Here is a 27,241-nt window from a genome sequence, read left to right as displayed (position 1 = left end):
GTACAGAACTGCATTTAGTGTTGAGTCAGACAGATTGTTCTCTCTTATTCTGCCTGTTTTAATCTTTACTGTAGATGATGATGATGATGATGATGATGATGCTCCATTAATTCAACCATAAATCATGGAAACGTCTGTACTTTGATCCTTATAATCTAACACTGATTGACAGACAACATTCCCACAAGATCAAATAGAATATAACACAGCTGTAGCAACTATAACAGAACCATAAATAAAGATGAATGTAAATAAAAATATGATGCATTGATGCTCTGAAATACAAACATTCCTGTGATCTTGTGGCTCCTTCTAATCTCCTCGGGGATAAAAGAGAGAGAACACGTTTAGTGTCTGACAAACTTCACAAGTTTTGTCTCCACTGATATTTGTGAAAATTGTTGCATCAGTATCTTTATGTATATTCACTAAATCATCAGTTGAAATACATGTCAGGCCTCTGAGTGTGATATGCTGCTTAACTGTTATTAATCAATAAAGTGTCATTCAGTACAATCTCTAATTAAAACAGCAAGAAATACAAATGACTCCATAGAAAACCAGAGTCCTCAGACTGATGATGAAGGACTGATGAAGGAGAATCAGCAGCAGTTTCTCTCTCTGTGTTTCCTCTGCAGGTGAAGCTACAAAGACTCTGCGACTGGATGTGGATCTGAATTCACCTGGTGAGTATTTTTATTTCTTCTGCCACACAGCTGACTCCACCAGCAGCTCATCTCCATTAAATGTGCTCTATAGTGGTAAATGAAAAGCCAACAGAGAACTGGAACCTTCTGAAAGTAAAGCATATAACATAAAACCTCAGTGGAAATGAAGAATAATGTCTCACTTTGATGCCATCTGGTGGTTGAATCAAGAATGACGCCGTTGTAACTGCAGTGCTGGTGTGATGTGCAGCTTGTTGTAATGAATGAGCTTGTTGTTGTGTTTGTGTGAAGGTGTTTCTCTGCTATGGATCAGTGTGAGGACAGAGAGGAGGGAGTCCCTCCCTCTAAAAGCTCTCTGTGTGGGGAACATGACAGCCAGACCAAAGCTCAGAGGTGAGATGAGGATCTCTAACTGTCCATCAATGTTCTCCACTCACATCACTCCACCATCATTATTCACACTCAAAGCTCTGTGTGTGTTGTGTTGAAGAACAAAGAAGCAGCACAGACCAGACTCTGCTAAACCTGGACCTGGACCTGGACCTGGACCTGGACCTGGACCTGGACCCGGACCCAGCTGTGTGTCCATGAAGAGTGACTGGTCCATGGGGAAACCTGTACATTTTAAATCTGGACAACCTGCTGATGGAAGGTCAGAATGTAAAGCTGCAAAGACTGAACAGACTTTTCATTTCTGTCCAACATGCACATTTTATATTTTATTTTTTTAACAGTTCTTTTTTATCTGATATCAGTGATTTTTTTTATCCTCCATCATGAGGTTGGAAAAAGTTATTATGGTCGTTGATTTTAATAATTATGTGGATGATGCCACTTGCAGCTTTGCTGCTGATTTTCTTAACGTCGCTGAGTCTTGTAATTTTATTCAACATGTGTCTGAGCCCACACACATTAGTGGGGATACTCTGGACCTTGTTTTTACACATGGTTTATCTATTGACTCCATTTGTTCTGAGGTGTTGCCTGTTATTGACCATAGTTGTGTTTTGTTTAACCTGTCTTTTAATCTAGATTCTCTGCCTAGTGAAAGTTTAAAATGCTTTTGTATCTTAAATCATCTCACAGCTGAAAGGTTTTCTGCAGCTTTTAACCAAAGATTGTCTAGTCCAGTCTTTTAACATTCATTGCTCCACCATCTTGGACAAAGTGGCTCCTTGTAAATTGCGATCTGTTCCCTCCATAAATTCATCTCGCTGGTTAAATAACACCATTCGTTGTTTCCGGCGTAGAGGTCGGAGGGCAGAGCAACTGTGGAAATCCACTAAGCTCAATGTTCACCATCTTCACTTTAAAGACCTGTTAACCGAGCTAAACAACTTGATTAAAGATGCGAGGGCTTCTTATTGCTCCAACCTCATCTCCACCAGTAAACACACATCGTCACTACGGCACCTCCGGATGTACCTGTTTGGTCAAATAAGAACTGCAGCAATTTTCTTTCTTTCTTTGTTGGTAAGATTAGAGATGTCAGAGCTAGCATCATCCCCTCATTTATTCCCCTCTCCACTTGTGTTTTTTGACCATCAATTTTGGACTGTTTTTCTCCAATTTCCAGGCAAAACCTCACTGTTCTGGTGGGTAGTATGAGATCCTCCTCCTCTCCCATTGACATTTTACCCACTTCCCTGCTCAAAAATGCACTTGAGTGTATTGGTCTATACTTGGTTTCTATTATAAACAACTCCCTGCAATCTGGTTGTGTCCCAGCTTACTCCAAACATGCAGTTGTTCAGCCCCTCCTGAAAAAAACCAACCTTGACCCATACAGTCTCCATAACTACAGGCCTATATCCAAGCAGCCTTTTATTTCTAAAATTTTAGAGAAGGTTGTCGCCAAACAGCTCACTGCTGTTTGACTGCACACAACATTTTTGATAAATTCCAATCAGGTTTCCGTCAGAAGCATTCCACCAAAACTGCTCTTCTCAGAGTTTCCAGGGGCAAAATGATGTCTTCTGATGTGGGTGAGTGCTGCTGGATCATAGCACAGCTTTTGACACTGTGGATCACAGAATAATGATAGAAAGGCTTAGACAGGGTGTGGTTGTCTCAGGGAGTGACCTGGTCTGGTTCTCCTCCTACCTGTCAGATAGGAGATTTTCTGTGTCTCTTGGTCCTTAGATGTCCCAAACTGCTGCTCTTTCCTGTGGTGTGCCTCATGGTTCTGTTTTGCGTCCTATTCTCTTTGCTTTATATATGCTCCGCCGAGGTCAAGTTACCAGCAAATTTGATATTTCCATTCCATGATCACTGTTACGCTGAAGATAATCAGCTCTATGTCTCTTTTATGGCCGATAACCCCAACAAACTGTCTGTGCTGCACAACTGTCTGACTGCCATAAAGGACTGGATGTCAAACAGCTTCTCACAGCTTAATACTGACAAGACAGAGGTTCTCATCATTGCTTCTGACAGTATAGCTCCCAGGGTTGCTCAGATAACTAAGTCCAGCAGGATGACTCACATCACACCTATTTTAAGTTTTAGGATTCATTTTAAGGTTTTTGTTATCACGTATAAAGCCCTGCATGGACAGGCACCTGAGTGCATCAGTGATCTAATCAATCCCCATATTGCCAATAGGTCACTTAGGTCTCTCGCTCTCGGCTGAAAACTAAAGGTGATCGTGTCTTTGCAAATGTGGCTCCAACACTATGTCTTTCTTTACATATACAGTCTGCATTTTCCATAGATGCTTTTAAAAAACAATTGAAGACCCATCTTTTTTAATTACTTTTGTGTCATCTTGAGCTGTGTGTGATGTGAAGTGATCATTCGTTCGTTTGTTTCTTCTTGAGGTACCCTGCTGCCTGTGTTTTGTTTTTATGTTAACTTTAACTTGTGGCATATGTTCTTATTGTTTGTGTGTTTTTATGTACTTAATTTTAACTTTTATTCCTGTGAAGCGCTTTGTGAATTTTATTATTATTATTATTATTATTATTATTATTATTATTATTATTATTGTTAGTAGTAGTAGTAGTATCATTACTATTATAATTTATCAGAGCTGTTGTTTCAGGATCCAGCAGCACAGACTAGACTCTGCTGGACCTGGACCTGGACCTGGACCCAGCTGTGTGTCCATGAAGAGTGACCGGTCCATGGGGAAACCTGTACATTTTAAACCTGGACAACCTGCTGATGGAAGGTCAGAATGTAAAGCTACAAAGACTGAACAGACTTTTCATTTCTATCCAACATGCACATTTATCAGAGCTGTTGTTTTTCCAGGATTCAGCAGCAGAGACCAGACTCTCCTGGACCTGAACCCAGCTGTGTGTCCATGAAGAGTGACCGGTCCATGGGGAAACCTGTACATTTTAAATCTGGACAACCTGCTGATAGTGGGTAAGAATGTAAAGCTGCAAAGACTGAACAGACATTACATTTCATCAGGTTATGCTAGGAAAGAACTGGTTTGTACGATGTGTTGTCCGACCACGTCAGTGAAAAGCCGGCCGTCATAGAGAGGGAGGAGACGGGATAATCATTTAAATATGGAGATAAGAGATCACATGTTCAGACAGTCTCTCCTGGAAGACATTCATGGTGTTGCACTCGTTTCTTCATATGAAAAGTGACATGATATGATTTATTTATACATTACAGACATAAAAAAACATGTTAAAGTGAAAACACTTATTTCCAACATGGACCCAAGATGTTAAAAGACAAAACACAAGACATACAACATAAAACTGAATCACCACAAATTAAATAAAATAATAAACGCCCACATCAAAACACAAAGTACAACAAAGACAATTTGATGGCTGAAGTAAAAATGGAATTGCAGATTTCATTATAAACCTGTGAACATGTTCCATAAATAAGTCCTGACCTGACTTCTATAAGCTCCTCTCATTTTTAACAGCTGGATGTGTAACAGGAGGCTGTTCCACAACACGGCAGCAGCTTAAAAAAAGGAACTTCTGGCTACATTATTCACTGGAGGGACTTTATATGAACACACACTGGCCCTGGTGTTATAGCCATGTTGAGTATGTTCCATTGTTATCTGTGAAGTATTGAGGAGCAAACCCATTGATAATGTTGAACATATGATGCAGCTTCTGTTGTTCTACTCTGAGCTGTACTGGCAGCAGTCCTACACTTCTGAATTCATCACCAACATGAGTTAAACAGGATACATTTAATAAATACTGAATAATATTATTTTGCATCACCTGCAGTTTGTTCCTAAATTTAGATGTCAAACCACTGAACCAATCAGAACAGGCAGAATCAAACTGACGCTGTACCAATGAGGACATGAGAAGTTTCTCAACAGAAAAGTCAAAAAGAGTCTTAGTCTGTGAAACAGGAACTGAAGTTTGCTGCCACTCTTAGATAATATTTTATCAACAACAGATTCACAGGACAGTGACTGGTCCAATATTATTCCTAAATATGAGACAAAATATTATAAAATTTCAGCTCCATTACAAAAGATTTTCAATGTATTTGTTCTTGACGTCTTTGTTCCAAACAGGATTGACTCGGTTTTACCCAAATGTTTTGAAAGCTTGTTATCTATGAGCCACTCTCTCACACTTTCTGATTCATTACTAAGAGTTGTGAATTTCACTGACATCATTCCCAGATAGCAGTAATGCAGAATCATCAGCATACAGCAGCAGCTTGCATGTCACAGCAGCTGTCGTATCATTTATATACATAAGAAATAAAAGAGGTCCTAAAATAGAACCTTGCAGCACCACACATGTAATATCCTGAGGTTCTGATAGAACCACTTCAACATCACAGACTTGAGTTCTTCCTGTCATGTAAGAAATAAACCATTTTACAGCAGTATGTCCAAACACCATGCACTGTAACTTCGACAACAGTACAGAATGATTCACTGTGTCAAAAGCTTTCTGCAAGTCAGCATAATTTCGTCCATCAAGGTCTTGTCTAATAAAAACAAACAAATGAATAAGACAGGTGTCAGTAGAGTCTGCTGCTGTAAAGCCAGACTGAAGCTCATACAACATATTGTATCTGACTAAATACTCCTCAACCTGCTCAAACACAAGACGTCCAAAAACCTCAGACATGACACCTGCCTACTTTCTCACTTTCTCACCTCAATGTAATTTTCATACTGGGAGCTGCCCAGTTCAACCAGTCTGATACAAGCAGACACTGAGCAGCTCCACTGGAGAAGCTGGAGGTTGTAGCTGCCTTGCTCCAGGGCACTTCAGCAGTGTACAGTGAGGGAGGGAGAGCTGTATGGAGGGTTGTTCAGAGCTATTGGGACTAAACCAACCTGACTGATGAAGTAAAACACTGAGCTGAAAGCTACAAACAGACTGAGCTGTTGATTCTCAGTGGGATCAGCAGGACTAGTAAAGCTTTACCACTACAGGGAGTCATCTGATTCTCTGTTCACATCCAAATATCACTTGATGGACCTTTAGCTTGTGTTTGTCTCTGTGTGGACAGACATAATGTGAGCTCATTCTTCATGATTCCTCCACAGAGTGGACCAGGAGAGCTCAGAGGTTCCCAGTGGTCAGTCTGCCCAGCAGCATCAAACACACCTGGACTCCATATTTATGGTCTGTACATGTAGAGCAACTACATTTATATCTGTTCTGTTCACAATCATCTCCATGCTGCACTTTGTAGACCAATGGATTGTCAGTCTGTCCGACATGGATCTGATGTTTGCTTCATAATTTCAGTTTGATTGTGTCATTCATATAGTATTCTGTTCCAGCTGCTGGAGGAGAACATCTTCACCTTTGTGAAGAACGAGCTGAAGAAGATGCAGAAGGTTCTGAATCCAGATTACCCAGAATGCCTAGAGGGTCAGAGGGAGGATGAGGAGGTGTTGGACGGTGAGGAGGAAGAGCAGAGGAAGAGGAGCAGAGACGCATTTCTGAAGATCACACTGCACTTCCTGAGGAGAATGAAGCAGGAGGAGCTGGCTGACCGTCTGCAGAGCAGTAAGAGGATTTCTATAAAGATTTAACATGATGGATAAATGAGACATTTACTGACGTCTCAACAGATGGAGGGAAATATGTTTTATATACTCATTCTTTGATGGGAATTAAATGTTTAAATATTTGCTTCATTCATTGATCCTATTTCCTGTGTATTCATTCAGAAAGTCCTCCTCCAGTTGGTCAACGTGAATTAAAGTCTAACCTGCAGAAGAAGTTCCAGTGTGTGTTTGAGGGGATTGCTAAAGCAGGAAACCCAACCCTTCTGAATCAGATCTACACAGAGCTCTACATCACAGAGGGAGGGACTGCAGAGGTCAATGATGAACATGAGGTCAGACAGATTGAAACAGCATCCAGGAAACCAGCCAGACCAGAAACAACCATCAGACAAGAAAACATCTTTAAAGCCTCACCTGGAAGAGATGAACCAATCAGAACAGTGATGACAAAGGGAGTGGCTGGCATTGGGAAAACAGTCTTAACACAGAAGTTCACTCTGGACTGGGCTGAAGGCAAAGCCAACCAGAACATACAGTTCACATTTCCGATCACTTTCAGAGAGCTGAATGTGCTGAAAGAGAAAAAGTACAGCTTGGTGGAACTTGTTCATCACTTCTTTACTGAAACCAAAGAAGCAGGAATCTGCAGGTTTGAAGAGTTTCAGGTTGTGTTCATCTTTGATGGTCTGGATGAGTGTCGACTTCCTCTGGACTTCCACAACACTAAGATCCTGACTGATGTTACAAAGTCCACCTCAGTGGATGTGCTGCTGACAAACCTCATCAGGGGGAAACTGCTTCCCTCTGCTCGCCTCTGGATAACCACACGACCTGCAGCAGCCAATCAGATCCCTCCTTGGTGTGTTGACATGGTGACAGAGGTCAGAGGGTTCACTGATCCACAGAAGGAGGAGTACTTCAGGAAGAGATTCAGAGATGAGAAGCAGGCCAGCACCATCATCTCCCACATCAAAACATCACGAAGCCTCCACATCATGTGCCACATCCCAGTCTTCTGCTGGATCACTGCTACAGTTCTGGAGGATGTGTTGAAGAGCAGAGGGGGAGGAAAGCTGCCCAAGACCCTCACTGAGATGTACATCCACTTCCTGGTGGTTCAGTCCAAGCTGAAGAATGTCAAGTATGATGGAGGAGCTGAGACAGATCCACACTGGAGTCCAGACAGCAGGAAGATGATTGAGTCTCTGGGAAAACTGGCGTTTGAGCAGCTGCAGAAAGGCAACCTGATCTTCTATGAATCAGACCTGACAGAGTGTGGCATCGATATCAGAGCAGCGTCAGTGTACTCAGGAGTGTTCACACAGGTCTTTAAAGAGGAAAGAGGGCTGTACCAGGACAAGGTGTTCTGCTTCGTCCATCTGAGCGTTCAGGAGTTTCTGGCTGCTCTTCATGTCCATCTGACATTCATCAACTCTGGAGTCAATCTGCTGGCAGAAGACAGAACAACATCCCAGAAGTCTGAAACAATAGAAGAAAAATCTGCAGAGCCACATTTCTACCAGAGTGCTGTGGATGAGGCCTTAAAGAGCCCAAATGGACACCTGGACTTGTTCCTCCGCTTCCTCCTGGGTCTTTCACTGCAGACCAATCAGACTCTCCTACGAGGTCTGCTGACACAGACAGGAAGTAGCTCACTGACCAGTCAGGAAACAGTCGAGTACATCAAGAAGAAGATCAGTGAGAATCTGTCTGCAGAGAGAAGCATCAATCTGTTCCACTGTCTGAATGAACTGAATGATCATTCTTTAGTGGAGGAGATCCAACAGTCCCTGAGATCAGGAAGTCTCTCCACAGATAAACTGTCTCCTGCTCAGTGGTCAGCTCTGGTCTTCATCTTACTTTCATCAGAAAAAGATCTGGACGTGTTTGACCTGAAGAAATACTCTGCTTCAGAGGAGGCTCTTCTGAGGCTGCTGCCAGTGGTCAAAGCCTCCAACAAAGCTCTGTAAGTACACAGATAGTTATTTATTGATTGATTTATTGATTTATTGAAAAGATATTCAAAGAAATATATTCAAGATGGGAGAAAAATACGTATTTAAGTATTTTTCCACATTTGTTTTCTAGACTGACTGACTGTAACCTCTCAGAGAGAAGCTGTGCAGCTCTGTCCTCAGTTCTCAGCTCCCAGTCCTCCAGTCTGAAAGGGCTAGACATGAGTAACAACAACCTGCAGAGTTCAGGAGTGAAGCAGCTGTCTGCTGGACTGGAGAGTCCACATTGTGCACTGGAAACTCTCAGGTCAGAATTCATCAACCTGCACAACTGATCACCATACCTTCCAGTCCTGCAGTGATCTTAGATCATGTGACATGTATGTTGTTTTGTGTGTCTGCAGGCTGGCAGGATGTCTGATCACAGAGGAAGGCTGTGCTTCTCTGGCCTCAGCTCTGAGCTCCAACCCCTCCCATCTGAGAGAGCTAGAGCTGAGTAACAACAACTTGCAAAGTTCAGGAGTGAAGCTGCTGTCTGCTGGACTGGAGAGTCCACACTGTACATTGGAAACTCTCAGGTCAGGATTCATCAACCTGCACAACTGATCACCATTTAAACTGTGATTTATATGACTTGATAAACACCTGGACATTTTCTCTACTCAAATTATTTCCAGACCAGTTGTATATTTAGACCCTGTGAATAACTTTCTATTTATATATTTTCATTAGTTTTTTTCTGTCTCCTGAAATACCAGAGAGGAGTTTTAGATTCAAAAACTGAATGAAGAACTGTGTAATTGGCCCAAAGTAACACACATGCAGACAGTAATTCAGTTAACAGTGTTTTGGTAACAGTTATAGTTTCTTTTAATTTCAGAGCAGTATCTGTGCTGGGATGATAGTGATTTTTAGGCACAATGGTGATATGACAGTGCACCCCAGCTGTTATGTGGTTAACCACCATTTAATTCTTCTTTTGTTTCATACAACCTTTAAACTCTGGATGATTCCTGAAACTGTGTGAAGTATAGTCAGTGAGTATGAGTGAAGGAGTCAGAAATGTTTTCTTACTGTTCCACAACCTTCAGTCCTTATATGCCACATTAGTTGGGATTCCTGATCTTTATTCAACTGTGAGCATCTGAGATGGAGTCATTTACCTCTGTGACGTGTTGGAGGTTTGATCCTCTTACAAACTGTAGTCAGATCTGTCACCTTCAGCTCTTCATCTTAGCAGCTCATTGTGGCTGCTTCCTCTTTCACTATTCTTTATTTAGACCTATTTTTAGCAGTGAAGAGTTAGCAGACGCTAACATCATGTTGACTAAGGTTACAGAAAGCTGGAACTGCCTCACAATACAAACCTTACTGTGGTTGGCCATTTGAATTTAGAAGTAGTGAATGGAAGTATTAAGTTTAACTCTAATGATTACAGAAACATATTGGTGATGAAAGTAATAAACACACTACCTTCCAGTCCTGCAGTGATCTTAGATCATGTGACATATATGTTGTTTTGTGTGTCTGCAGGCTGTCAGGATGTCTGATCACAGAGGAAGGCTGTGCTTCTCTGGCCTCAGCTCTGAGCTCCAACTCCTCCCATTTGAGAGAGCTGGACATGAGCTACAATCATCCAGGAGTCTCGGGAGAGAAGCTGCTGTCTGCTGGACTGGAGGATCCACACTGGAGACTGGACACTCTCAGGTATGGATAGGCAGGTGGACTCTCTCAGGTATGGACCAACTCAGTCTCACAGCAATTCGTGAAATAGTCATGTAATTTAATCTATCTATTCATGTACATTGACACGATTTTTCCATTTATTTCGTGACAGTCAGCACAACTTTCAAACTAATGTATTTCAGGTGGAAGCAGGTTTCGTTCCTGCAGCAGGTTTTTTTCTGTCAGTTGGGACTCGGGAGCTCAGAGGATGTATTGTTTGTTCTCGTATGCTATTCATTTTTAAACTATAACTGCTACATCACTCAACATTTAATCACAAGATTTTATCCTTGTTTTTATTTTTTTACTCTAATATTACCAGTCTGGTGGGACTGGGGTATTTTCCTCACTGTCGATTTTAATATCTTTAACATTTCTCAACACTAAACAAGAAGGTGTCCTTGATAACTTAACAATATGAAAGGTTATGACCATCCGTTTTAATTATTTCAGCTTTGATTGTGAGAAATCAAGTTTTCTTGTCAGTTTTGGACGATAGTGGAAGCAGTTACATTAGCCTACCCATGATCCTCAGCGACTATTACTATGGTGAAGACGCCAGCTAAAGCCATGACATAAATTATATTCAGTTTAACATTATACAGTACTGAAGATTGGTGATTACAATCAGGAACAACATACTGTATTGTACATTGAAATGTAAAGAATATATTTGAATTTGAAGCTTTGTGATTGGCTGATTTCTTGAGGCAATGCAGTTTGGGACTCGTTGTTGACTAAAGCTTTGTCATGTAGCTACACAGTCCTCTAGTGTTTTTATTTCAACGCAGTTGTTATTTGTTTGTACCGATGAACTGATCAGCCGGGAGAGTTTCAGCCCATTAACTGTTGGAAATGTTTAAACAGGACGTCATGAAACAGTTCATCTAGGAAAATAAATGAGATTACTTTTTCTACTTTTTCTACTTTTACTGTTTTTGTGTGACGATTGTTATCACAGCTCTTTGTTGATAAAAAAAAAGCTTTTTTAAGAAAAGAATGAGATTACTTCCCAGTGGCCCAGAGTAACTCCTCCAACTTTGCATATTGAATTTATTTGTAAGCCTACTTTTCAAGTTATTATTATTATTATTATTATTATTATTATTATTATTATTATTTGTGAGCCAATGGGCTATCTATAGGAAGGTGTGAATTTTGTGATGATTAATATATATATATTCTTGATCAAAAAATTCATACACATAGACACACACACATACACAGATATATATATATGTACACTATGTTGCCAAAAGTATTGGCTCACCTGCCTGGACTCGCATATGAACTTAAGTGACATCCCATTCTTAATCCATAGGGTTTAATACGACGTTGGTCCACCCTTTGCAGCTATAACAGCTTCAACTCTTCTGGGAAGGCTTTCCACAAGGTTTAGGAGTGTGTTTATGGGAATTTTTGACCATTCTTCCAGAAGCACATTTGTGAGGTCACACACTGATGTTGGACGAGAAGGCCTGGCTCTCAGTCTCCGCTCTAATTCATCTCAAAGGTTTTCTATCGGGTTGAGGTCAGGACTCTGTGCAGGCCAGTCAAGTTCATCCACAACAAACTCAGTCATGTTGGAACAGGAAGGGGCCATCCCCAAACTGTTCCACAAAGTTGGGAGCATGGAATTATCCAAAATCTCTTGGTATGCTGATATCCTCCTCTGATAATATATATATATATATATATATATATATATATATATATATATGTATATATATGTATATATTATATTATCAGAGGAAGCTGGTCCATAGAGGCAGAGGAGGTTGCCCATCTTCTATTTTTGAGAGGCAACAGGGAGATCAAAATATAAAAAGAATACTTGGTTGAAATAAACCATTACCAAATTTCATTATCATTTAAAAAATATTTATTCTCTCTTCGTTGGAAAAAATCCATGATTGAAATTCTGATTAAAATGCTTCAACAGTGACACCTGCAGGGCAGGAGGAGAAAGAGCAGTGTGTGTGAGGTGGTGGTGGGGAGCAGTGGGGGGGGAGTGGGGGGCAGAGGAGGACGGGCTCCTGCTGTCCTCCTCAGGGTGGATCTCTTACATCAATTTAAAGTACTTTATTTTTTTTCATGCTAATCTATGATTGGCCAAGACACGTAAAATGACGTTCCAAGGGAGGACGTCCTCCTTAACCAATCAACAACCAGAATACAATATTGACATCACTTTGGTCCAATGATAGTTTCCAGATTTCATCTTCAGTTCTCTACAACTGTAACGTACATGAGTGTGACGAACTGATAAGAGAAGAAGAGCAGTAAGATATAGATAAATTGATAGAGTAGCATATTAGAAAATAAATGATAAGTTGCAAATTACAAACTATATTTTTAAACACATCAGTAAAACATTACATCTCATTTAGGCCCTTTCAACAACCAAATTACCCTCAGCGGGACTACGGTGACGTGCTGCTGCTCTGAAGTGAAGTCCTCCCAACAACAATAGAAAGTTAACAACATCATTTAAATGAAACCAGGAGAGTTAGCTTGTTTGTCATTGTTGCTAATGATATCAGACTGGTTAACCAGCAGCCACAAAGTTCTGTTAACTAACAAACAAGATGACCAACAGCCACAAATGGACGTTATGACATGAATACTTCATCTCCATGATAGAAAGAAGAAGACATCAGATAACGTGAGTCAGATACAGCTTCTCTCTCTCTGTCTCTTTGGTTGCTAATTTCATCTCTGATGGTTAAATGTCTCTGTGTGGCTGTTGTGTGAATTTATCTCCTTAACCAGAATGCAGCAGAGATCATATAATGTGCTGTAGGTAGTTTGCTTGTTGAAGTTACAGTGAGCTGTCTGGACTAACTCATTCATGTGGAATTGATCCAGTTTTTAATTGAGTGGTTGTTCAGTCACCTGTTGATGTTGTGTGATTAGTGAATGAGTGTGCAGGAGGTCTGGCTGCTTGTTGTGACAGTTTCTTCAGTTGGTTTTTAAGCTGAGTCGTATATTGAGTAATAAGCTTAAAGTAACTAGAATAACAAGTGTTAACATGTCAGCTTTGTAGACTATATTTTATATGTGATGCACATAGATCAGAGTGTGTAAGTCATGTATTTGATACATGCATTAATACTTTCTGATGTGAACCTACACTTTTAGATCTGTGAATTTTTTTAGTGTTCAGTCTTTCTAGTATTCAGCACTGATCTGTTCCTGTATCACATTATAAGCTTTGTGGTACTTTATATATTTCTGTATACTAAGAAAATACACAGGAAACACGTGTAAATCATGTGATATGTTGTCTGTTTCTGATGAGAACATAAATCTGTTGTCACAATAGAACAATACTATACATTTGAATTTAACTTTGTTGGTAAAATGACACATTGTGAACCACTGCATGGCTAAAATGAGCTCTTCTTTGTTTAGAAACAATATGTATATGCTAAATGTCTTTAAAGAAGCAGCCTTTTCACCACTCAGGGGTTTTTGTTTTTGAAAGCAAATTGTTTTATTGGCATATAAAACTGTCCCCCACCCCTCTGATTTCATCAGCTGGGGAACAATGATATAGTTTGATGTGGTTTGTTGTGAGATTCCATGTTGGTTTTTCTCCTGTCCTCCCCAATATTTTGAGTCACCAGCCGCCACTGATATAACTATATATATATTATATATGTTCAGACGCGGCGCTAGAGTAAATCAATAGGACGGGCATTTGATTTTCATGAGGGGGCACAATGCATTGTATATTTGTTTAACCTGTTATCAAACAAGTTGAACACAGCTTTGGACGGAGGATACACAGACCCCCGGTCCTTGTGAAAGAAAACTGAATAGTAGGTTATCATTTTTTAAATCTTTTGTTTATATGTTGCAAATGTTGTTAAACTAAGAGGTCAGTGGTTGTTGTCAACTGAATGTGATGTAATGTTATTGTCATTTTGGTATACATGCTGGTGAAGAAATCCTGCTCCTAGTCTAGTTGAACTCTTGAACTTGTTTCTATCTGAGGGCTGCTTGCTGACCTCTGGGGTTAGCTAGAGATATCTTTGTCTTAAGCCTGCTGTTTTAGAGACTGTGTGGATCATGAGGTATCTAGACAAGCTAAAGTTGAAGGATGTCCATGTTTGAAGTTATTGATTGACCATGAGGTCTCTGTTAGATCGTATGACCATACTTGTTTGTCAGAAGGTGTAACAGTTTGTGGAAGTGTCTATTAGGGACCAGACTGTTTTAGCTTTCATTCTGGAGAGGTATAAAGCTGTCTGGTTTGGCTTGACAATCTTTAGAGAAAGGGCCGGCTGAACAACATGCTTTCTCTCCAAAAATACAAGATGATTGTAGTTTTGTTTGTGTTTGGACATTTGTATAATTGTTACTGATGTTGTGATGGATTGTACAGCGTCTACAACTGCGTCAACAAGTAACAATGTTTAATGCTTTCTTTATGTCTCTGTGTGGTTCTTGAGCAACGATAAAACATTCCCACAACATCCTCCCACCAGTTAAAAAGGAACAAATTTAGTCTTTGCAAACAGAAATGATGTCTGTGTTAATTTGCATATAGAGCGATGAAGTGAGATCCGAATAACAAGTGGTCACTAAAGACGGATGTTAATACCAGGTGTAAACAGACGTACTTGGAGCTGTCCACTTGTGATCAGATCACCTGAGACGGATGTTAATACCAGGTGTAAACAGACGTACTTGGAGCTGTCCACTTGTGATCAGATCACCTGAGACGGATGTTAATACCAGGTGTAAACAGACGTACTTGGAGCTGTCCACTTGTGATCAGATCACCTGAGACGGATGTTAATACCAGGTGTAAACAGGGACTAAGATGCAAGGAAAAGAAGCAAGTGAGGGAAACGTGGATGCAATTTAAGAGACTTGAGATGCAACCAAGGAAACAAAGCGAGGAGAAAGGAAACGAGAACATTTGTTTTTAGAGACATGAGACGTCCTTTCCTCTGAAGTGTCACATGAAGCGACGTCCGTTTCTGATGACGGCGGCAGCTGATCACAGCTGATCAGCTGTCAGTCAGTTTTAACAGCTGTAGAAACTTCTGATTAATACTAATAAATGTTCACAATTATCACTGCAGCAGCTGTTTCCTCTCTGCAGCTGTTACCTGTTTAACAAACATAAATAACAACCTGCATTCTGCATTTATACTGTGTCCTGCTCAGAGGCACAGGAACCATTTCTACTCACAGAATGCGTTTATATCATTTATTGATTATTTGCATCTGTATTGTTTGATATTCTGATAGTGAATTCATTATTTAATAACCCAGAATATGATCAGAGTGTCTTTTGAACACTGGAAAATATGTATTTGGCTAAATGTTTCAGGGAAAATGGAAATGATGTAACTCATATCAAACCCGACGCTCAGGAATTTTCAGCCTCACATGTGACTGAATGTAAATGAGGATAAATGATGTAAAATATAAATGTGTTGAACTGTTATTATGGATCAAATTAAAGTCAGGGAGAGTCTGTCTGTCAGCAAGAAACAGTTTAATGGAGGAAATAACATCATGAAAAGACAAATCTTTCTAATAAGAGACTTGAGATGTATGTGGGTGCTTTTCATTAAGCTAACTCTATGCTTCCTCACGTCCTCTCTCCTCCGTGACCCGGAAATCGATCTCTCTCCGCCATCATGGAGGATCTTCCGATCCCTTAAATGCACCTGGAGGAGACGAGGAGCGAGGAGAGAGGAGGCTCCTGGAGGAGCTTAGAGCCAGGAAACACAGGTGTATCCTAGTGGAAGTGTTTTAACGGACAGCAACACCCCTTTGATCCAAAGTGTGTATTGATTGATCAGCTGATCTGACGGGACAGTAAACAGTCGGCTGTTGTTGTAATACAGCAGATCAGGAAACTACCTGTGGAGAAGGAATGAAAGCACAACAGCAGCTGATCATAGCCTATTTATTTATAAAATAAAGATGACTGAATCATGAATCAATCATTAAAACTTTCTACTATTTCTCTTCATGAGGCAAAAGGCTTCTCCTTTCTTCTTCTGTGTTTCAGAGCGTCTCAGCTCCTTCAGGAAAACATGACGTCACACAGCTGCGTCTCCTATAAAACCATCCTGAGCCTGAAAAGCACGTCAGACTTTCACAAACTAAATAAGCAACATTTTATTTAAGCATATTCTGCAGGCTGCAGCTGTTTCTATTGTTCCTTTATGTGGGTTCTGTTCTTTCAGTAATTAACAGGTTTAAATTGTCTGTTTGTGTCTCATTCTGTGACAGACAGACGCTGCTATAGATCTATAATCAAATGATTAAACACTGGAGCAGTTATCAGCTGTTTTCCTTCCAGCTATCAATATGTAGAAATGATTAAGTAACAGTGTAAAGTCTTCATTCATTGTACATGAATTTTAAATGCAAACTTTAGAGTTTAAACTGTTACTTAGTCATTTCTATTGCTGACTTATTCATATTTGACATTTAGGGTGAAGTGCGTCATGACAACTTGTCTCCTCAAAATGATGCTGGAGTGAGCGACGACGTCCCATTTGATAAATTAAATTCCTCCGTCCTCACGTCTCTCTCTCATCCTCGCTGGGAGAAGAGACGCGAGTGAGAGAAACCAGGAGACACGTTAGCGTAATGAAAAGCATCCAAGTATCCCAGAATGCATTTCACACCAACCGGCAGCGATGGCGGAGACTTTGAGTCAGGCTAAAAGCTGTTGTAACTTGAATTGTAGGATTATTAATATGTGACTTTATTAATTTTTAATGTTTTCAGGAGAGAAAGTAACATGTAGATTCCAACATGTGGCCAGTTTATCCCAGTAACTCCAGTCTGTAAACCTGCTGGGATGTGTTGGGAGATGTTTGGACCAGCCGCTCATCTCAGCTGCTAGCAGCCCGACTCCTGAGACGATTGGCCGGTCAACATGTGGTCATCCCGGGGAGAACATGATCCATGAACTGATCTGCAGCTCTTTGCTGATTCACCGCTGGCTCTAATGTCTCTGCAGCATTTAGATATATGATATAATTCCTTCTGGAAGATAAATGTTGGTCTCACACATGAAATCTAACAATTGTAGCTGCAACATTAGTTTGTCTGAATGTAAAGTGAAGCTTCATGTTTTTACTGGACAGAACAGCAGCGCTGCCTCTGGAGCTCCACATGTACACATATCACCACATTTACACACATATACATGGATTCAAATGAACAGATTAATTTCATTTATTTTATTAAGCTACATAACAGTTTAGATTTTTATTATAGCTACATTACAGACTGAATAACATCATTTACTGCATCTCTCTGTCAGTCAGGTTTTTGTTTTGTGAGATAAAAAGTGTTAGTGGAGCTTTGAGTTGAGATTATTTTGTCACAGTACAGTCAGGTAGGTGTGTTGAAGCTGAGCTGCTGCTGTTCCAGCTGCAGAATGATCTACTGCGTCCTCTCGTCCTCACAAGTTTGTACTACTGAGTCCAACTTGCCAAGTCTGAACTAGCAAGTACACAAGTCCCAACTTGGTGTATTTGGTATTGAGAATATATCAAGTACGTCATATATAAGATATATGCACATATTTTTTCCAGCTGGCTGAGGAGACTATTATGCATGCAAGCATAGATTGTACTAAATATGATCAATAAAGACAATATATGAAGGAAGAACTCAGGAAGACTGGACTTCAGGAGCTCAGTGTTCAAACTTTAATGAACCTGCCAAGTGGGTGCAGCAGTAGTTTTCTTTGAGTTTATTAGACAGACAGGATTAATGTGTAGGATTTAATCTCTGGTCCACACCCCGGAGCAGAAGGTGGCGGTAATGCACCTAATACGCTGGTTGACAACCGCCGTTATAAACCAAAAAGAAGAAGATTTTTTTTCCAGACAGAGTGATACCTCCTGTCAGCCGAGGGGTTTCCTATCTGTGCAGCCGAACATAGCAGCTCCTCCGCGGACTGTTTCACCCTGACGGTCCCGGTGTTTCCTCCGCAGGCTGCACTTCACTCAGCTGCCCGACAGACCCGCTGCTTCTTCCCGCTTTAACCTGAATAACAAACCGGGGCTCGGTGCTCCGGTTGGATCCACATGGAGAGCCGAGGCTAACGTTAGCTGAGAGGCTAGCGGAGCGTTAGCCGCAGCATGTTAGGAAGCACAGCCAGCTAGCACAGCCAGCTAGCACAGCCAGCTAGCACAGCCAGCTAGCACAGCCAGCTAGCACAGCCAGCTAGCACAGCCAGCTAGCACAGCCAGCTAGCACAGCCAGCTAGCCTCAGAGAAACAGAGAAACAGAGAGAGTAGTTGGCAGTTACACGTTTCTTTTGGCATTAAGTGCATTTAGAGGCTAAATGATTTAGCAGCAAGATGGACGGTGGATAAAGAGGAAGGGTGGAGCAGAGAGAGAGAAAGAAAGGTAAATAAACGTGCTAGCTAGCTAACGTAGCTAATGTTACTGATGCGTCATCATCGTCTCGTCAATGCTAAAGCTAATTAGCATATGTAGTCTAGTTAATGTGGTCAATATTATTATAAAATTCATGTGTTTTGGTGAAAGTTTCAGTGAGTGAGTTCATACTTTGAGCTGATAATTTAAAATGATTGAGACAACACAACGTCTTCTGTCACTATTCAGGCTGCTGTCATTTGTTGGAACTTAAAGATGTGTGTTATTTAATGTTTGTGTTGGTTAAAGGACTATTTGAACCTTTGATGGGTAACTGTTAGTGTATATCAGTAAACTGAGGAGGGTGTTGTGCTCTTGCTTGTTTCTTTTTGAAGGTGTAGAGAGCAGCGTTGGTGCCACAGTAGTACTAGTGTCGTCTCCCTCCTTAATGATATGTACCTTTGGTTTTATTTCAGCTTCATAACACTACATTGTACTAAGCAGCTGTTGGCTCATTAGTTTGTTATTCACATGCACTAAAATTCAGCAGAATGCAGGAAATCAAGTCTTTGTAAGTAAAGTTTTCCTAGTGGGGACCCCCAGACCCCCCGCTGATAAACTGGTCTGACTGGAGCTATATTTCCCAGCCTGAATGATTTTCCCAGTCCGGCCCTGCTGTATAATGTTATACTGAATATAGTTTATGTCACAGCTTTAGCGTCTTCACCATAGTAACGGTGGCTGAGGATCATGGGTAGGCTAATGTAGCCGCTTCCGCTATCGTCCAAAACTGACAAGAAAACTTGGTCACAACCTTTCATATTGTTGAGTTATCAAGGACGCCTTCATGTTTTATGTTGAGAAATGTTAAAGATATTAAAATCAACAGTGAGGAAAATACTCATACGCAGCGCGTCCTCTCTGGTCCCACCAGACTGCTAATATTAGAATAAAAACATGAAAACAAGGATCAAATCTCTTGATGAAATGTTGAGTGATGTAGCGGTTATAGTTTAAAAATGAAGAACAAATGAGAAAAAACAATCCAGCCTCTGAGCTCCCGAGTCCCAACTGACAGAAAAAAACCTGCTGCAGGAACGAAACCTGCTTCCACCTGAAATACATTAGTTTGAAAATCCTGCTGACTGTCACCAAAAAAAAGGAAAAATGGTGTCAATGAACACGAAGAGATTAAATTTAGTGAATATTTCACTGATTACTGTGAGACTGAGACAGACAGGTGGACACTCTCAGGTGAGGACAGACAGGTGGACACTCTCAGGTGAGGACAGACAGACAGGTGGACACTCAGGTGAGGACAGACAGGTGGACGCTCTCAGGTGAGGACAGTCAGGTGGACACTCTCAGGTGAGGACAGACAGACAGGTGGACACTCTCAGGTGAGGACAGACAGGTGGACACTCAGGTGAGGACAGACAGGTGGACACTCTCAGGTACAGACAGACAGGTGGACACTCAGGTGAGGACAGACAGGTGGACACTCAGGTGAGGACAGACAGGTGGACACTCTCAGGTGAGGACAGACAGACAGGTGGACACTCTCAGGTGAGGACAGACAGGTGGACGCTCTCAGGTGAGGACAGTCAGGTGGACACTCTCAGGTGAGGACAGACAGACAGGTGGACACTCTCAGGTGAGGACAGACAGGTGGACACTCTCAGGTGAAGACAGACAGGTGGACACTCTCAGGTACAGACAGACAGGTGGACACTCTCAGGTGAGGACAGACAGGTGGACACTCTCAGGTGAAGACAGACAGGTGGACACTCTCAGGTGAGGACAGACAGGTGGACACTCTCAGGTGAGGACAGACAGACAGGTGGACACTCTCAGGTGAGGACAGACAGGTGGACACTCTCAGGTGAAGACAGACAGGTGGACACTCTCAGGTACAGACAGACAGGTGGACACTCAGGTGAGGACAGACAGGTGGACACTCTCAGGTGAGGACAGACAGACAGGTGGACACTCTCAGGTGAGGACAGACAGGTGGACGCTCTCAGGTGAGGACAGACAGGTGGACGCTCTCAGGTGAGGACAGACAGGTGGACTCTCTCAGGTACAGACAGACAGGTGGACGCTCTCAGGTGAGGACAGACAGGTGGACGCTCTCAGGTGTGGACAGACAGGTGGACTCTCTCAGGTACAGACAGACAGGTGGACACTCTCAGGTGAGGACAGACAGGTGGACTCTCTCAGGTGAGGACAGACAGGTGGACGCTCTCAGGTGTGGACAGACAGGTGGACTCTCTCAGGTGAGGACAGACAGGTGGACACTCTCAGATACAGACAGACAGGTGGACTCTCTCAGGTGAGGACAGACAGGTGGACGCTCTCAAGTCCAGACAGACAGGTGGACACTCTCAGGTGAGGACAGACAGGTGGACACTCAGGTGAGGACAGACAGGTGGACACTCTCAGGTGAGGACAGACAGGTGGACACTCTCAGGTACAGACAGACAGGTGGACACTCTCAGGTGAGGACAGACAGGTGGACACTCTCAGGTACAGACAGACAGGTGGACGCTCTCAGGTGAGGACAGACAGGTGGACACTCTCAGGCGAGGACAGACAGGTGGACTCTCTCAGGTGAAGACAGACAGGTGGACACTCTCAGGTACAGACAGACAGGTGGACACTCTCAGGTGAGGACAGACAGGTGGACACTCTCAGGTGAGGACAGACAGGTGGACACTCTCAGGTGAGGACAGACAGGTGGACAGTAAATCAGCTCAAACTCTTGAGACTGCAGCTGATTGTCAGCTGTAACCATCATGCAGGAATGTTCCACCTGTGTGAGAGGAAATAACTTGTCAGTCGTCCAAAGATTGTTGAGGAAAGACAAACAGAAACAGGCGGTTTATCATTTTCATGTTAGTGTGAATCAGTTTAAACAGTCCTGTCATCTGTTCACAATACAAACTGCTGAGTCTGACAAGAAAAAGTCTCATTGTTGACATGATTTGACTTTGAGACGCCTGTTTCTGATTGGCTGAATGTAGCTGCTGTCGATAGTCGTGGTGCGACGTGATGTGATGGACGGTTGTGTTGCCTAGCAACAGCAAAGCAGCTCAGTGTGATGAGGATCAGAGCTGCTTTTTCTAGAGTGATGTCATGTCCATGTTTGCATGCTGAAAGAGAACGTGCTGCTCTGACCCCCCTCCTCCTTTCAGGCTGCAGCCTGCTGGAGTCCGATGGTTGACACCAGGTCTGAGGAAGTGTAAGTGTGTTTTTCATTTCATTCATCAAAACAAAGCTCATTCACATCCTACTGAGGATGAAGATGATGTCATCATCAAACAGATGATAGATCAATAACTGCAGCTGTATTGTGTCTCGTTCTCTCCATCAGATTTCTGTCGACTCACACTGGATCCAAACACAGTAAACAGAAAACTCAAACTGTCTGACAACAACAGGAAGGTGACATATGTGTATGAGGATCAGTCATATCCTGATCATCCAGACAGATTTGATGTCTGGTCTCAGCTGCTGTGTAGAAATGATCTGACTGGTCGCTGTTACTGGGAGGTCGAGTGGAGAGGAAGAGTTAAAGTATCAGTGAGTTACAGAGGAATCAGCAGGAAAGGAAACAGTGATGACTGTGGGTTTGGATGGAATGATCAGTCCTGGAATCTGGACTGCTCTGATGATGGTGGTTACTCTGTCTGGCACAATAACAGATCAACATCCATCTCCTCCTCCTCCTCCTCCTCTGTCTCTAACAGAGTAGCAGTGTATGTGGACTGTCCTGCTGGCACTCTGTCCTTCTACAGAGTCTCCTCTGACACACTGATCCACCTCCACACCTTCAACACCACATTCACTCAGCCTCTGTGTGCTGGGTTTGGGGTCTGGCCTAACTGGTCTGGTTCCTCAGTGTCTCTGTGTGGTCTGTAGGAGGAAGAGTCTCCTCCTGTTAGAGAAACTTTCTCACTGCTGACCAGATAGTTCAGTCTGTACAGGATCACACACAGCTGATGGTATTTAGTACCAACATGATCTCTCACTGCTTGTAAATGTAAACATGGTTTCCACATGATTGACAGTTTGTTTGTAAAATGAATCAAATGATAAACTGAGTCCAGTTGTTGTTGTTTTCTGTTGTTAGTGTATTAGAAAGGCTTGAACTGTAATGGGATAATGGGAATGGGATCTTCACAATGTTTAGTTGTAGTTCTTCTAGTAGTTTCATAGTAACTGTGTTACCTGATTCCTTCACTTATTTAGAGATCACATGACAAATGATGGTCAGAACAACAGGCCTCCTATTGGCTGGTTAAATGAACACCTGTAATGGTGAAGGCTGAGGCTCAGCAGCTGGAGTGTGGCTGCTTTTATGCTGCGTTCATATCATATTGGAATGATGCTAATTATGAGATTCTGATTCTTATTATCTAATATTAGCTAGTTATAGCCATTGTTAATACCAAGCTTTTACATGTTAATTAGCATTATTACTAGCTGGTTATTATCAAATATTACCCACTATTACCTTGTTATTACCCAGCTGGAAGGTAAAGTGCTGCCACAAATCCTTCCAGCAGACACCAACAAAACTGCTTCTACGGTTCAACCTCAGTTTAGTCTCACTGGTGAAGTTTCTTACTGGATTTAAACCAGTTCATTTGTTCAATCTTTATGGTTTTAATTGATACGTTTGTCAGTTGATACATATATATGTGGTTGTTGAGAAATAATAATCAATCTGTCCGTTCTGAACAGACACGTTTTGAACGGGCTCTGCACTAGTTCTAATAAAAAAAAGAACTGTTAACTATTATTATTCTTCATTTCTTAAACTGTGCTGGTGTGTTTTTGTATTTCAGGATTGTATTGATTAGTTTTTATGTTGAATGTGTTTCTTTATGTTTCTTTGTCTTTTAACATCTTGGGACCATGTTGGAAATACGTGTTTTCACTGTAACATGTTATCACTTGGATTTCTGTTTTGTGTCTGTAATCCATAAATAAATAAATCATATCACAAACATAACTTTGCTCCAGCAAATGTTTCTATATACAGGTGAGAGTGTTGAAGGTTACAGCATTTATAAATGACTTTAAATTAGATGAGAAATCATCCAAAACAAAGAAAACTGTTTTCTCTGCACTTTATTGTTGTAACAAAGACTTTTTCTTTTAACCTTCAGTTGGTTTTTAAATAAATAAGATAAATCAAGATAAAATAACTTCATTTATTATTTATTTTCATATTTCAAACCAGGCAGCAGGTGTTTGCTGCTTCTTCTTTCTGTACTCGAGGCCATTTTCAGGAAGGTTTCCCCAAACTGAGCGTGTGCAGAAGTTTTCCTGTCTGTTGAACAAGTTGAGCTTTTAGCTTTGATTGTAAATGAAACTTCAGTCAGAAAGTTTTACAGCTGCAGGAGTTTAACAGTCTGCTGATGTTCAGAACAGATTCTGTGGGCAGAGAAAGAAAACTAGTATCTAGTGGGACTCTACTGAGAGAGGAGACAAATGTCATATTTCCATCATGTTTTCCATTGTGTGGTTTTATTCCAGCCCATTAACAAGCATCAGGAGGGCAAAATATTAGGAACACTTTTCAATATAACACAGTCCAGTACAGCAGCCCCACTACCACCTCAATAATAAATATAAAATACAATTATCACCTTTCTGACAACGTCAACAACAACTGAGAATGTAGAAGCTTTGTAAATGTAGAATTGATGGCAGAGCTGTTGTGTTGGATCGCATCAGACTGCACAGGTGTTCCTAATAAAGTGATCTCCAGTCATTGTACATTTAGAGTCTGGAGGGTTGTGAGGTCACAGGTCACGTTAGAAAAAGCCTTCAGGACTGGAACATGGGCTGTGTGGGAGTCGGTCCTGATGAGATGTGATATATCAGAGTTGAGGCTAACATTAGCAGCTCTGGAAGGTTTACCTGAGATCAGCTGCTCGTCATCTTGTAAAAGTGAAACATGTTGAAAATACAAACAGTTAAGTATCAGTCTGATAATTCAGCAGTTTTTCTGTATGAAGTGTCTGAATGGTTTTTGGGTTGTGAGGAATTTAATGAGATTATTCAGTTTGATTTCAGTGTTCGTTCACTTGACATGTTAAGAGTGTCGAGTCATTACTGGTGTAAATATAACGAGAATTAAATGAAGCTGCAACTTAAAGCAGCTTCTGTCTGTTTGTCTCCATCTAGCAGCAGAAACCTGAATCACAGTCTGGTGATTTAAACATCACAGCTCAAATAACAACAATAATAATAATAATAATAATCAACAGATGTCGACAGTCTGATCTTCTCTGGTCACAGAACTGAACTGGGATCAGCGAGCAGAATCTGGTTTGATGGTCTGAGACCACGTTCAGGCTCACAGGCTGTTAGAGGTCTGTTATATATTCTGGAGTCAGTCAGTCCCAGTTAGAGATGTGGCGGGAAACCTTTTTACAATAAACTGTGGTGAAACATTGTTTCTGACTGTGATTATTGTTGTTTTCAGAGACACTGTGAACACAGAGCAGCTGTTCTGTCTTCATCAGCAGTTTGATTCTGTTCAGACACGACGAAGCAGCTTTCTGCTGCTCACAGGCAGAATAACCAGAGAAGCAGGTCAGATCAGTCCAGATCCAACATCTCTGCTCAGGACTTTCTTTATTAACCTGAGCTGCCAACACACTGAAGAGCAGCAGCTTACAGGTCTGAATGTTCTCTGCTGCTGTTTGTTACTGATGTGCCTTTTATAAATGAATTGAACTGTTAACACTTCATACAAAGTTCAACACTCCAGTATTTGAATTAGTTAAATAAGCTCCGACCTTCAAATCCATCCATTTCATCAGGAAAAATTCATGAATTTCAGACTATGAATGTGTTTCTATAAGAAACTCTGAGCTGCATTTAAAGTGATTTCCAGTCAACAAGCTGCTTTTCTTTACTGTTTAAACTGTATTTAATCAACTGTTTTCAAAGCTGCAACACACAGAATAATATTCAGTCAATAAAACACAAGCTGATCTTTGTGTCATTTATCTGTGTTTTAGCACTAATAGCAGGATTTCAGGAACTTGAATGATTATCATGATAATACTGTTAATCATGATATTTTGACCTGTGATAGTCATAGTGTGATATCAGCACATCCTCAGTCCAAGTCCTGCTTTAAAGGTAAGTAATACAATTTTAAAATCAGCTGTAAAATGTAAATGAAACCAGTGAAATGATGCTGACGGCTGAAACGTGTTTTCTGAAGACATTAAAACAGAAACACAGTTTTAAAAAGTCCAGGTTCAGGTTTGGATTTGAGGTTTAATTTAGAGACAATAAGTAAAAGTTCTTCTCTGTGGCGTCGATAACAAACTGTCTGAGTGTTCGGAGCCTCCAAACAACAACAAAATGTTATCAGGAGTAAAAAATGAACCGATTACATCAATAAAACACACAGTTAGTTCAAAAATGTCAAAATATCAATCTGTATACTTTTTCTTTTAACCTTCAATTCATTTTTAAATAAATATAAATAAAGATAATAATATTTACATAAAGATAATTCAAGATCAAATAACTTCAGATGCTTTATTTCATTTGTTATAAATGATTAAATGTTTGTGAAATATGGAATAATTAGAAGAGTAAACCAAATGAAGTTTTAATTGAAAAGTGTAAAACTTTATATTTCTTTTTACTCTACTAAGAAGTTTTGACTGTTTTTCAGGTTTCAGGTCTCTGTAGTTTAAAGTGATTTATATATAATATATATAATATAATATATATAAAGTATAAATACAGTATAAACTGTATATGACAACATTTCAGAAAAAATCAAACTTTGTCTCCTCCAGGCTGTGAAAACAAAAAGACAATAAAGACTAAATCTATTGAGAAAGAAAAGTGAATATAAATCTATTGTAGATGCGTGACACATGTTTTTAAACTAAGGGGTCAGTGTTTGTTATCAACTGGATGTGATGTCATGTCGTTGTCATTTTGGGCATACATGTTGGTGAAGAGATCCTGCTCCTAGTTCAGGGTTGCCAACTCTCACGCTTCACGCTGCCCAAACTATTCTCACACCAAAACATCGCCACAGCAACAGAGATGAACAGTCACAGTCTTTTTGCTAAAGAGTGATGCTTAAACTACGCGGATTATTTTTGTACAGTTATACACAGGGCTGTAACGGAGACTAAACGCACATAAACGCCGTTTAACCACCTCCTAAACTCTGAAACAGCGTTTACACAGAAAGCTGTTAAAGGCTCAGAGCGGCTTTCTACCGCAGCTTCTGTTGTATCTTCTGGGAGCGCTCGTTTTGTTTTCCGTTTGAACTTTGTATCCTTGTATGAGACACGGAGACAGCTGTTACTGTTAACGAGGGGTGACCAACAATCCACCGCCCGCTCCTGCTGCGCGGGTCTTTTAATCAAACAAACCCTCCGTGCTGAAGCCAGCAGGCAGACGAATGAATCAGAGTTCAGAGGATCATATATGACATTAACTGACGCGCAGCATCAAATAATAATGTCAGAAAAAGCAGCACAAAG

The 27,241-nt window shown here is 41.0% G+C and overlaps 2 protein-coding genes across 2 annotated transcripts in view; both read left to right on the top strand.

Moving 5' to 3' along the window:
- The window catches only part of LOC122995113 (NLR family CARD domain-containing protein 3-like), a 381,835-nt gene that overhangs the window by 25,604 nt on the left and 328,990 nt on the right, over nucleotides 1-27,241 (top strand). The window lies entirely within an intron of this gene.
- On the top strand, nucleotides 1,207-22,671 carry LOC122995112 (NLR family CARD domain-containing protein 3-like). The gene is made up of 10 exons (XM_044370131.1): nucleotides 1,207-1,320; nucleotides 3,712-3,840; nucleotides 3,924-4,040; nucleotides 6,178-6,256; nucleotides 6,418-6,646; nucleotides 6,811-8,614; nucleotides 8,737-8,910; nucleotides 9,008-9,181; nucleotides 21,896-21,942; nucleotides 22,075-22,671. Exons 1-10 carry the CDS (start codon nucleotides 1,256-1,258, stop codon nucleotides 22,620-22,622), a joined length of 3,366 nt encoding a protein of 1,121 aa, XP_044226066.1. The 5' UTR covers nucleotides 1,207-1,255; the 3' UTR covers nucleotides 22,623-22,671.

This window comes from Thunnus albacares, chromosome 13 (assembly GCF_914725855.1).
Source record: "Thunnus albacares chromosome 13, fThuAlb1.1, whole genome shotgun sequence".
NCBI classification, from domain to species: Eukaryota; Metazoa; Chordata; class Actinopteri; order Scombriformes; family Scombridae; genus Thunnus; species Thunnus albacares.
This window is presented reverse-complemented; position numbering and strand designations above follow the sequence as displayed.

Bases quoted from the DNA above. Each gene is read 5' to 3' on its own strand.
- LOC122995112 (XM_044370131.1), top strand. From the start codon at position 1,256: ATGAAGAGTGACTGGTCCATGGGGAAACCTGTACATTTTAAATCTGGA. The intron at 1,321-3,711 runs GTCAGAATGTAA...CTGTTGTTTCAG, and splicing joins GGACAACCTGCTGATGGAAG to GATCCAGCAGCACAGACTAG. The intron at 8,911-9,007 runs GTCAGAATTCAT...GTGTGTCTGCAG, and splicing joins TGTGCACTGGAAACTCTCAG to GCTGGCAGGATGTCTGATCA.